The 12505-nt window shown below is 47.5% G+C and overlaps 1 protein-coding gene across 12 annotated transcripts in view; it reads right to left on the bottom strand.

Moving 5' to 3' along the window:
• The window catches only part of ZBTB44 (zinc finger and BTB domain containing 44), a 70899-nt gene that overhangs the window by 3772 nt on the left and 54622 nt on the right, over positions 1-12505 (bottom strand). For 2 of the 12 annotated variants that reach the window (XR_015261069.1, XM_086766403.1), the window contains exons 6-8: positions 7305-7427; positions 399-576; positions 137-226 (exon numbers count right to left, since the gene is read on the bottom strand). Coding sequence is in view for 6 of the 12 variants with exons in the window: in XM_086766403.1 (XP_086622529.1) it covers positions 148-226; positions 399-576; positions 7305-7427 (380 nt within the window). In the remaining 6 variants the exon portion in view is untranslated. Of the gene's footprint in view, positions 1-136; positions 227-398; positions 577-2159; positions 2192-4875; positions 5001-7304; positions 7428-12505 lie in introns of those variants that run through there. The other 10 variants (XR_015261076.1, XR_015261070.1, XR_015261077.1 and 7 more) reach the window with 10 other exon arrangements.

Below are 12505 nucleotides of genomic sequence, written 5' to 3'. Positions count from 1 at the left end.
CAGAGCTCGCACCTAATCCAACACTTTCCCTCCCAGGGCTCACAGTGAGGGACAAGAACGACAGCAGCTTTTATAATTCAGGAGCACACTGTCACCCAGAGGGAACCGGAGATGCTTTGGCTACATGAGCTCTTACCGTCACCTCGTTTAACTCCGGCTGTCAGATGGTTCAGCTGCTCTGGCTTTCTCTAGTGAGACAGGAATCTCTCGCCACACACCAATGCCCCTAGGATCAAGAACCACAGTCTGAGCTGCACCTCAGTTGCTTCTCTACCAGGAGCAAACAACTGCAGGACTGGTAAATCCACCTTGGGACTCATCATCCACAATGTGGCAACAGCATCCTGGCCTAGAGTTCATTGGCACAGGTAAAAATCTTTCATATCTGCTGCACTTACCGTAAGAAGAACGACAGCTTCTTTATGAAAAATGCAGAGCTTCCAAAGAAGAACAGGATGGAGGGTTGCCTTGGAGACGGCGGTAAGCAACGTGCTGCCAGATGACTGGGTCTCATACCGCAGCCGGCACTTGCCAGAAGGGTGATCTCAGCCGCGCGCACTGCGTTATCAAACATTCCTGGAGGAAAGACTGAAGCCGTGCAAGGATCGAGTGAATCAGACCACACGGAAGATGGTTCTTTACTATTAGCCATGTTCTTTGGCTTTGCGTCCCCCCAGCATGGCCACGGTAGTGGTCAGAGCAGAGGAACCTCTCCTCCCCACAGAGGCAGCAGTTCCTGTGGTGCAGACCCACTAACCACCCTCTGTTTCCCTGCCAGAGGTGCAAATACAGCATCGCTGCCTGTGCCTGGTCAAAGCAGGGTAGAGAAGACCCCACTGCAGGTTGAAGACCCCACTGCTCATTTCAGATAGACCACAAAACAGCTTCCCAACTGACCCTCGACAAAAACCAAAGCTTCCCATCGCGTGAATTGTTACACTACCACAGACCTCTTAATCACTACCAACTTTTCACCCTGTCTTAAATCTTTCTGGAGTTACCTCAGTGGTGGACCACTGGATTTGCTTCCAGTTTTGCCCCTTGCACGGCCACGATTTGAACATTTGTTTCCCCCTTCTTGTGCAGGCTCCCATTTGACAACATATTCCTCCCACAAGCCTTTATAGAAAGGACCACAGCTCTTGGTACTCCTGCTACCCACACACTATGAATGCTTCTCAGTCTTCAAGCTAAATGTCACCGTAGTAGCACCGTAACACTCTTTTCCAAAGTCTTTTTACTCAAGACATGCATCAAAGTGACCCAGAAAGGGTTAAGCAGTATTCAAGTAATTTGATGAGCATTAACCCACAGTAGCTTTGTGCTGTCCACTCTTCCAGTCAAGGCTGGAATCAAGGAGGGGAACAGATCAGGTGGAGGATTCGGAAAACATCTCTCATGGTGAGATATCTGCCAGGCTCCCAAGGGAAACGACGAAAGCCCTGCTGCTTGAGTCACTTAAAACTGGACCCAGTACAGGAAAATCTAGTGTAGGGAACAAGCCTTCCCCCATAGGGGGAAAAAATGGAGAAGCTAGATGACCTCAGATCTTCCCCATCTCCAGTTTTTGTGGTTCCAGGAATCTGCAGAGGCGATAGCTTACACAGCGTAGGACAGGTAAGTCAGATGATTAACAGCAGCTGCCAAACCTGCCAGAGTGAGGCAACCAGATCAACACAGCTCACGCAACAGCATTTGGGTCCTGCACTCAGCTTGAAGCGAGGAGCTGCTTCTAATGAGAGAAGAAACTTCAGCATCCACAGGAAAACCCACAGCCTGTGCAACAGCCAGGACAACACAGGACCGTGAGTTTACAACAGCTGCCCTGGTGGCTTTTAATTGTGACCGGTCACATCTCCATGCTCAAACACTTCAGACAGAAGTTATATGACAAGGAATTTACACTTCACAGAGCCAAAGGGTGATGTTTATGTGTTTTCAGACAAGTTCTTCCAGTCACTTACCAAATCTGAGGCCTCAGAAAAACTAATAGCCAAGGGAACAACCCCGGTAATGCTGGACAGGATGCTGCTGGGTTTGTTATTGTTTAAAAGCCACACACTTCAGAAACAGACTTACCTATCACTAGCTGGGGTGAGGAAGAAGAAAAGCTAGAAAAGCTCGTTCGTCAATTAACATCAGCCTCTCATGCTTTCTTTTGGAGACAACTGCTGCTAACACCTGGAAGATACTGGATGAGAAAGATGATCTGCTTCACGGCTAATCCCAGCAAGAAACTCAAACACAGAGCTCAGTGCCAGAGATGGCAGTGGCCACTGTATTCTCCAGTACACTAGAGGATAAACTCACAAAGAAGAAAAATAAAATAAAATAAAAATCAGCCCTCTGCGTCTGTTTGGATCCCTGGAAGGCAGTGATTGCCCACGCAAGGACACTCGTCCTTGACAGAGACTTGGCAGAGAAGCTAGGAGGTCACGCTAGCAGAGAGCCAGCCCACCTGTTAAAACACGGTATTTGCAGGGTGATGAATTCTGATTTCAAGATAATTTACAGCCCTAGTAAATAAACAGGCTTACGGCTGTTTAAACAGTGTTTAAACAGTCATATACCACAGTCCTGGCCGAGCACTCTGAAGAAGAGAAGAGGTGGGAACAGATAGCAGAGGAACGCAAGTGAAACTCAAAACACTTCCCCATCAGAAATCAAAACCCCACTCCCCCAAATACAGTTCTCATTCACCCTTCTGCCCAAATCTCTGGGCCAGAAGTTCAAAGCAACTTCAGTACCACAGGGTATCACGTCATCATTCACCATTGCCTTTTACGCTGCTTGCTCCAGCTTGCTGCACACGACTTCACACCACTTTCACCCCCCTCTTTTGGCAACTGTACACAGTAAAAATTGTAGTTATAGCTTTTGCTATTGTTAAGCATTCATACTTTTTTTAAGTTTAAATATGGGATTGATAGGACTGGAAAGCCTGTAGACTTAGACACCAAAATAAGACATCTTTGATACCACAGTTGTGGGGATCCACTTCATTTTTGTTCTGTTACCACACGTGTTTTAGAGGAGCTGCATGCTCATTTTAGATGCATTTCTGCAGGCAAGCTGCAACAACCTGCTGTTCCGGGAACGAGATAAATTCTTAAAGGCTGGAGGCACCAGCTTGGGAGAAAGCAGCTAAAAAGTGCAGGAAAGGAAACAGCCAGCATGCTGATACTGAACCACACTACTCCTCTGGACAGCGGAAATATTCTGGACAATGCAAGGGATGGATATTCCCTAGCAGTCATGGGATGAGAGGCAAAGGAAAATTTCAAGCTGCCTACCAAGGAGTGCTCCCAGGAGGAAGGTTCAGATTAATCTCTTCTTCCAGGGAAGGGACAGAGCGTTCTCCTCGCAACCAGCTTATCGCCCCACCGCAGCACGCGGGGGAATACAGGAATAGCCCTGCCACGGCCAAGAGTGCGGAGGAGATGAACTCACTCCCTCCTCCATGTGTTTGTTCCTATAGATGGAGCCACCCGGAATTATTCATCCCACGTTTTGACCATGCCTATCTGCAGCCCTGCTTGGCTTGCTGCCCTGAAGAGATTATCAGTGAGGAAAGGTAAAGCACTAGCCAAGAACAGCAAGGTCTCCTGAAAGAGTTTTTTATGCTGAGGGTGGTAGAACACTGGAACAGGTTGCCCAGAGAGGTGGTGGATGCCCCATCCCTGGAAATGTTCAAGGCCAGGTTGGATGAGGCTCTGAGCAAGCTGACCCAGTTGGAAAAGTCCCTGCTGCTTGCAGGGGGGTTGGACTGGATGGGCTTTACAGGTCCCTTTCAACCCAAACCATTCTATGGTTCTATGAAGACAGTCTTGTCCATACAGGATCTGAAGAGCCTCTCTTGGACAAGAGACAGCTTCTATGCCAGCTTGCTGCTGCCTTGTTGAATAACCACAGGCAATCCCCTCAGCCCTTCCATTTCCTTCTCTAAAACGGGACAATACTGCAGAACCACCTCTGTAACGAGAAAGCACACAAGACATTACTCTTCCAGCAGATGACCTCATGCAGAAGGCTTCACCCCAGCCAGCGTGTTCCACAGAGATGATGTTACAGCACCTGGGGAAGCGGCACAGAGCTGGCAAGAGCTCCCAGGAGCCTCAAGCATTGGTTCCTCTCCAATTACTGCATTTCACCCAAAACAAACACAACTCATACGGTGAAAGCTGCCAGGGCTGGTTGTCACTCCCTCACCCAGCAGGAAGGGTTCACAGATCGGTGGAAGGAAGGCTGAGCACATGTCCTGGTCCTGGCCCAGACGGTTGGCATCAGAGTTCCTAAGTTTGGATTTGGAGATGAATTGCCACAAAAAAACTCAGAGAAGCTTGAGATAGAGCCCGTGTCATGTCTACACATGAGCTATGCCTGTGGCTGAGCCAACTGAAAGTCCTGTGGCTGCATTAACACAGCACTAAATCAGCACTAAAGGATCCCACCTCTGAACTGAGTTCATCACTGCTACAGGGTGCCAGTTCAGACCTGGCTGCTATCCAAATGTCTCTGAAAATAAGCAAAATGAACATGCATCTACCTGCAAAACAGCATACAGAGGCACCCAGAAGGAAACAGGCCAGGTTCAGAGCCAAGTCAGGCTCTCCAGGGACATCATCTCAGCTTCCCGATGGTTAATGACCCAATATCCTGGAGCACCCTGCCCAGAGCACAATGTACCACAGAAACCAGGTACCTAATGTCATAGGACACACAAGAAAAACTCAGGTTTGCCAAGGCTTCATCTCATGCCTGACCCAGACCACCATTATACTAACCAGAGTGCCTAACACCCAGAGACACTTCCAACTGATTTACTGTTGTCTCTTCTTTCTCAGAAACAGAGAGAAGTTCAGGCTATTTCCCAAACCTTCCCACCAGATCTCATTTCTGCTCATAGGCGTAGGTGGTGGCACCAAGAATCGCTGCTGCTGGGAAGAGTTGTTCAGCAAACACACTTTGAACAGGATCAACAGAGAAGAGGTTTGTGTTTCCTGCATGGAAATGAAACCCCTTTATATAGGCTGGGTTGGAGATTCAATGGCCAAACTGTTCCCTCCAAACCTTATTTTCTTTGGACCTTGAGTACACCCCACATGAAACATCTGGCACGGAGCTTACAGGATACAGTTTGCTTTGGCACCGGCTGGGATTTGGAGCTTGCAGCATTTAAATAGGATTTTTATGAATTGAATGGTCTCACTCTCTTCTGAAATGCTTCAAATTAGGGTTTCCACATGAGATTCAACAGAGGTTTCAACAGAGATTCACCAAGACACTTACTGCACGTTAAATAAACGTCACCTCATGAAAGAGAACACCCTCACTGAAGATTAACAAACACACAATTCAGTCAGGCTGCTGCAGCTGTTAAACCTCAAATATAACTTCAGTGTCATAATCAGTCATTTTATTAAGCTAATAATTGCCCTATTAATGCTAATTAAGTGACTAACGCCTTCGCACTCCTTTGATGCTGCTCACCGATAACCTTAAAGCAGACGCAGCAGCCAATTCCATCTCCAGAGGGGTCCAGGTTATTTAACAGGAGGGCCAGGAGCTGCTCGCTGTCCACTGCTCCAAATAAGCTTCCAGACAGAAGTTAGAGAAGAGTGATCCGGGGTTTTTTTGGAAGAATGAAGGGGCTGTGTGAAAAAAAAAAAATTAACGTAATCCTGAAAAATTATGGGCGGGTTAGTTAATCCAAGGGTTGAGACACCCAAGCTTGTTTTTCACCAGGTAAGCTCTTGCCCCAGGAGCGTTTCGAGCTTTGCAGACTCCCAGCTCTGAACACCAGACGCAGCTGTCCAGCCCCCACAGTCCAGGCACTCATCGGGTCCAGACTCCGTTGCCTGGCTGTTCGGGCTGACCTGCTGTCGTGAGATGGACCAGATGTTGCAGCATGGGGCTACGAAGGGGCTGAGCAGCAGCTTCAGCGCCCAAAGCCAAAGCTATGTTGTAACACTTGGCTGCCTGCATAGTGAGAGATTCCCCTGCCCCTCATTCCCAGATTTTTGGTAATGATTGTTACTTTTAAAGTTTAAAATAAAGAAAGCAAAAGTGGATTCCTTGCATCCTCGTCATTTGAATTGGAAGAATATCTTTACCATAGATGGTAAACGTAATTGACCTCATCTCAAAAGGCAGGGAGGAGCAAGTTATCGCTCACCATGTGATAGCGACCTTTATTGTAGCCCAGGGATTCAACCTATTAGCACAGGCAGGCTCCCATTTGTTAGGCTATAAAACAACCCACTGCCAAGCCCTCTAATGGGCTGCAGATCGAGATATTGATTAATTGTTAAAGTATCTCTGAAATGTACTATGTTAAAAGGGAAATGACCTCACGTTTCCTTTGAGACTTCACCTTCCTCCTGCTCCAAGAATTCCTACAGCATGGCTTGCTGCGAGCCCCGCCATCCCCTTGCTGCATGGACTCCAGCACAACTCACACGAGCCTTTTTTCAGAGCTCAGTTCACTCTCCAAAGAAATGGCAACCAAACCCAGCTCCAAAAATATCCAACCCAGACTGCTTGTTAGCCTGTTCACCTCTCACTCAAGCTTCCTCTATGGGCCTTGAGGACAAAAAGGAAAAAAAAAAAAAAAAGGGAAAAAAAGTCAAGTTCAAGCCAAAAGCTTTGCAAAGACTGACCTTCATGGTTCAGGTCACTTCATCACTAGACACACTGTGGTTTGAAGACAGAAAACAAGATTGAGCTTTGCTAATCCCTTCAAGTTTTTCCACAGGAGGCACCGTCTGTATGGAGCCCACGTATGGTCCAGGGAATTGAGACCCCACAAGCCCATCCAGATGCCTTACACCTCGGCCCAACTTGCAAACACAGGGCTGCATCCCTCAGTATTCCTACAGCTGAATTATTTCCTTCACTTCGTGTTCTTCAGAAAAAAGGATCAGTAAGAAGACAGGAGCACCAAAGGCCCTTGAGATACCTACCTTGGCACTCTGGTGTGACGTTTGTGTGTGCTTGGGTATGTTTGAAATTCAAGGCACTTGGATCAGAGCGCGATTCTCAACAAGAGAGAAACACTGAATCCTGCTCCAAGCCTGAGGCTCCAGAGAAGACATTTGGCAAAAGTGAGAAGGGGAGGCCGGTAACCATGACAACTACTCATTTCTCAGTATCAGACAACAAAAATGACTCCTGAAGACACAGGGCCCATGGCCACCTCCATTTCCCCTGTCCTAGGAGAGCTCTCCCACACAGCACTACACCCAGGAATGTATAACACAGGCTCCCTCTTAATTCAGAGACCACCACCCCCCCAATCACCGTACCTCCTCTCAGCACACTCACCCGAAGCTGTTGAATTTTGAGTTTCTTGGTCACAATCTCTCCCGTTTCAAAACTAATACGGGCAGATGCCGGGCAGTCACCTCTAAGCGTTTGACTTCCAAAGGCTGAGAACAACAAATGGGAAAGTCATAAGAAAATAAACAACATGGGTGCTAAGAAACAGAAAAAGCTTAAGAAAATCCACCATTTCGTGGCAGAGCTTCATCCATCTAGAACAGCAGAAACGATTCAGAAACATGCAACTTAATTCTCATTGTTATTCACTGTACACCTTAGGTAAGCAGCTTTCATCTCCACTGGGCAACCACATCACTGATTTTTACGATCCATGCATAGTGCAGAAAATGAGGAATAAACTTAAAACTATTCAGATCCCAGCACTAACACAATTATGGTGTGGGCAAAAGGCACTGAACAAAGTAGCATCCTTGCCCTCCCAGGCACCTTAAAGCAGCTCACACAAGTAAATTCTTCCCCCTACCTCTCACTGGCTTCGTGTCAGCTGCATCTTCCCAGCACTTTGGGCGTCCTTCCAGCAGGTTCACCCGGCTACAGAACCAAGAGCTGCTCCAATAAAAGCTTCAATGCGCCAGGACAGTCATTTGCTGTTGTTCACTGCCCCTGCTTCACAGGGAGGAGAGGGCTTCTGGATTGCTACCCACTGAGGGAAGGGCTCTAGCAGCTGGTCAAGCTAGAAATGGAAACTAAGGAGTTTCCATTTCACTTTCCACTATGGTTTTCCCGCATGTTGCCAACCACAGGATCCTGAAAGCACCACAGTTCAGTCTCCTGGATCTGACACAGAGGATTTTCAGCCAGGGCCTCATCACCTCCTGCAAAACCATATTCCCATTTCAGTGCCTCTCCTTCAAGCTTCCAGTTCCCCAGGAATGGCCACAGGTTCTCACCAAGGGCAAGATGAGCCAGCTCCTCTCCTCAACCAGCAGCATTTAAGCCCAGCCAGCTGCTCAAGTTCAGCCTAAAAGGGGACAGATTTGGGACGAGCTGCACCTGGCCTCAAAACAAGCCTGGCCTGAAGTGAACTCACCTTGTCCCCACCACAGACATTCCCACCCCAATGGCCACCCAATCTAGCCAGCTGCCCAAGCAGCCAAATAAAACTGTCCCGTGGGCTGGCTCCCGGATGACCAGTCATACCAAAAGCCTTTCCTTTCCTAGCTAAGGGCTCCTCGTCCTTGAGCACCTGCTTTTCTGGCTTGTGTTCCCTGCAAGGCACTCCATGCAACCCACATAGCCCAAAGAGACGCTCCGTGCCATAAAGAGAGCCAGGACCACGTCAGATGTCAGCTCCTACAGCTGCTCTGTTGATTTTGAGGAACAAACGTGCCCGGTGAAGCTGAGAGGTTAACATAACCCTGTCACCGCTCAGCGCTACAGAAAGCATTAAAGGTTCAAGGAGCGAGCGCAGAGATGGGCGGTGAGCGCACAAAAACCTTATATGGAAATGCACTGATTTAAACACACGAAAGAATACGAGTGGAAACAAAATACACAGAATTTCAAAACTGACTCCAAACAAGCTCTGCAGGATGAGCTTTTAATTAAACTGTATTAAAGGCCACATTTTTTTTTCAGCGAAAAGGACAGGGGTTTACAGCCGTCCACCTCTTGAAAAGATTTTTTAAAGTACTTCTCATGAGGAGATGAAAGTTGCTGAGGGATTGAGTTTTGAGTCGGGGAAGTCAGGTACCACCCCGCCTTCAGCAAGAGCAGTGGAAAGGAGAGGAAGAAGCCACTTCCAGCCCGGGATGTCATCTGGCAGACCCGGTGTGAAAAGCAGACACCTGGTCTGCTTGAACCCTGGCACTGGGGTCTTAGAGGAGCTTCCTACCTGGAGAGCAGCTGCACACGTGTAGGTTGGGAAATGGGGAGGCACGAGATATGGCAGGGGCTGGAAAGGGGAAAGGCAATCGGGGTTTACAACTCTGTGTCATCTTTTGAGCCCATGTTTCTCCTCTTTTACTTGTGAAATACTTCTTATCCAGCTTTGCCAGGTGCTGTGCAACAGGGATGAAGATGCTATGTGAACACAGCATCTTAATATTGCCTGGGAGCCTTCCACTTATTGAAAAAAAACCCACAGAAAATTAAATTTTAAAGGATCCCACAAACAAAAAAAATCAGGATAAAAAACTCCGCTGGACTACATAAGGAAATGAATTCCCCTAATTACCACAAGATGCTCCCCAAGTCTGACAGTATCTCTTGGAACAGATGTGTTCAAATAATATTTCCTCAGCCTCCAGCCTGCGTGGGCAGATTCCAGCACCAGCCACTCATATTAAAAAGTACCTAATGAGCATCGACGTTCAGAAACTGCCTTGGCTTTTAGCGCCTGCATTTTTCTCGTCCTCCAGGACAAGCTGCAAACATTTTGTTGGTATTATTCACATCAGAAAGTGCTTGATTTAAAGAAAAAAACAACCAAACCACTAAAATCTGGATCCATGCAAGCAATTGCTAGAAAGGAAGGACTGGAGTCCTTGAAGTTCTTTTGTAGACAGAGTAAGTGAAAAGGGGAAGCTCTGAGCTTTTTCTAGCCGTGACAGCAAACTCAGGCTGCCTTGCCCAGGAGCCTCTGCAGATGTTATTTAGGGATGAAGAATTATACACACTCACACATACATCCCAAGCAGGTTTCTCTCACTAATTTCCCATGTGACGAGCTGTATCTGAAACACTGCAGAGCGATGGAGGTTCTTGGAGTGAAATCTTTGCACATCAACAGGCAAGTTGTAGAAATGCAGCAGATAAAATTAGGCCAGGTTTTTCTTCACTGTGCTTCCCTGGCTGCTTGGGAAGGGACTGTCTGAAGACCTCTGAGATTTCGTAGCAGACCCAAGGACAAACGTTCTGAATTCTGCTGTCCATTGCCTCCCCTCTACTGCCGGTGTTACATAGCTGCTCTACAAATGTTTAAGTGGAGATCATTATAACAGCTTGTAAAGAATAACTTCGCAAGAGTCTCTCTTCCACTCCCCTCTTCTCTCTTCCCGTTCCCATGTTCAGAGCAGGCTCTCTCTCCTTCTCTCCTCAATAATCCATATTTAAGCTCAGAAAGAAACTGCTGTAATTAGACAATAATTGCTTTAAACAGTAGAAAATGTACTGAAACAAGGGGACTCTGGGAAAATTTGCCTGTGGTAGCCACCTGACCTCTTATCGGAGCGATGCTGCGCACGGCCCCGAGAACAGAAACAGGATAGCTTCTTGGAAAATCAAGAAATGCTTCTTGAAACCTTGCCAGTTAATCCTTCAAAGGGTGAAGGACGGCTCCGTGCAGCACTACCCTGACAGCAGATATCTCCCCTGCTTTTTTCGAGCTCAGTTTCAGCATCCAAGATCTTGTCCTCCTCAGGGCCTCCCTCTCTACCCCCACTCTCCATCCTCGTTTCTGAACGAGCTCCAAGGTTGATTTCCTGCGTGTTTGAATAGGACCAGCTTGACACAGCCTGCCTTGGGATGAAATCACCAACTTGGCTTCCCTTCTGTCTGAAAAACAAATCCTTCTGCAGGGCTTTCATCTAGAAAAAGGACAAGGATTCTGAAACGCAGGCAGGCTTCTGCCAAGTTCCTGTGAACTGCTGCCTGAGTAAAGCTTATGTTTGCTGTGTGTTTAGCTTAGCTTCAGTAAAGGTTACCTAGCTGAGATTTTACGCTAAAAATAACCAGTGAACCTCCTCCTGTTTGCTCCCCCAGTAGCTGGAAGGAGAAATACAGGTGAGATACAGAGTGTTTGTAGGAACAAGCTGGTTCCAAAGAAGGATGGGAAACCACGCATGGGGAAATCTTGCAGCCTGTGAGCAAAGGCCAGGGCAAGCTCTAAGAAAGGGAAACCAAGACACCAGCCTTTGGATTTCTGCAGAAAATAGCGATGATGATGCTAACTTAGGGGGAGCTGAGAGCTTCCTTGCAGCAGTATCATGCAATGGCATGGTGGCATGACATGCGCTGGGGGCCTGCTGCACGCTGTGCTTCCTGCACTGGTTTTGGGACAGAGTTTCTTTAACAGTCCTGAAATTTGGCAAGCAATTTATGGGCTGTCCTCGCTAGTGATGGCACTGTTTGCATCCTAAATGAGTGAGATGCCAAAATTATAACGTACCTGTTGTACTTGGTTTGCCCCTAAACCTTGAAACTAGCCCAAGGGCTGCTGCAGGCGAAGCTGAACCGGAAAACAAGGCGCTACAACCGTCCCAGGCTGTGAAGGTGTTTGCCAGGCACGCACGAGCAGCTACAGGCAGGGCTTGGTTACGTGTCTACTCTGCAGGAGCTTGCACTGATTCCTGCTAACACTTCTCGGTGGAGAGCTGGGGTCTGAAAGCCACCATATGGTTATAATTGGTACCGGAGATGTATGTAGCCAGGACATGTGTAACTCACATTTTCCTCTGGACCACACTCAGCCTGCACTTGTTGATTGTGGGGGAGGGACTGGAAAAATCATTGACTCACCGTCAGGAACAAAACATTTCAAATTTTGAACTGCAAATGACTCTTTTTTTAACAAAGCTTTTCTGCTGGTGCATTTCAGGTACAATACGCAGCTCTGCTGAACACTTACAGGAGACTTTGTGGATGTCATTTTGCAGCATATTGCTGCAAATACGCATTTTGCACATGAATGGATCAAAGCTTGCAATGCACGTCTAGTTCCAACAGTCTTCTATCATCTACAGCAGCAGAGGAAAATCAGTCTGTAGAAAAATCAAAGACATAAAATGGCTGTGGGCAAAAAGGCCCCAGATCTGGGCAATGCTACCCTCTGCCCTGTTCCACAGCTGAAATCAACAGCTGCACTTGTTCAGCGAGGCTGGCTGAAACACATTCATCTACTTAAAATGCTCCTGCAGATCTAAGGAGGCTCTGCTGGGCCTAAAACCTGAGCCAAGCCTAAGCCTGGATTCTGTTGCATCCATCTCCGTTTGCCACAATGGGTTCTGCCAAGCTCGCCTGAGTACGGGAAAGGCTTCCAGTTCTAATTCTCAGCCTTGCTCTCTTGCCTCTTTCTGTTCTTCCTCTCTTATTCTGCTGCCGGAAAACACATGAACAATGGAGATTAGCCAGAGCTCAAAGGCCTTTCAAGTGTTTCCCAAAAAGCATGAAACCTCTATTCCTTGCTGGCGTCATACAAAGCCAATTCTCCCCCCATCCCACATGC

The sequence above is a fragment of the Chlamydotis macqueenii genome, chromosome 24 (assembly GCF_036417535.1).
Source record: "Chlamydotis macqueenii isolate bChlMac1 chromosome 24, bChlMac1.mat, whole genome shotgun sequence".
Classification (NCBI taxonomy): domain Eukaryota; kingdom Metazoa; phylum Chordata; class Aves; order Otidiformes; family Otididae; genus Chlamydotis; species Chlamydotis macqueenii.
The sequence above is the reverse complement of the archived record's forward strand: the minus strand, read 5'-3'. Positions and strand labels throughout refer to the sequence as shown.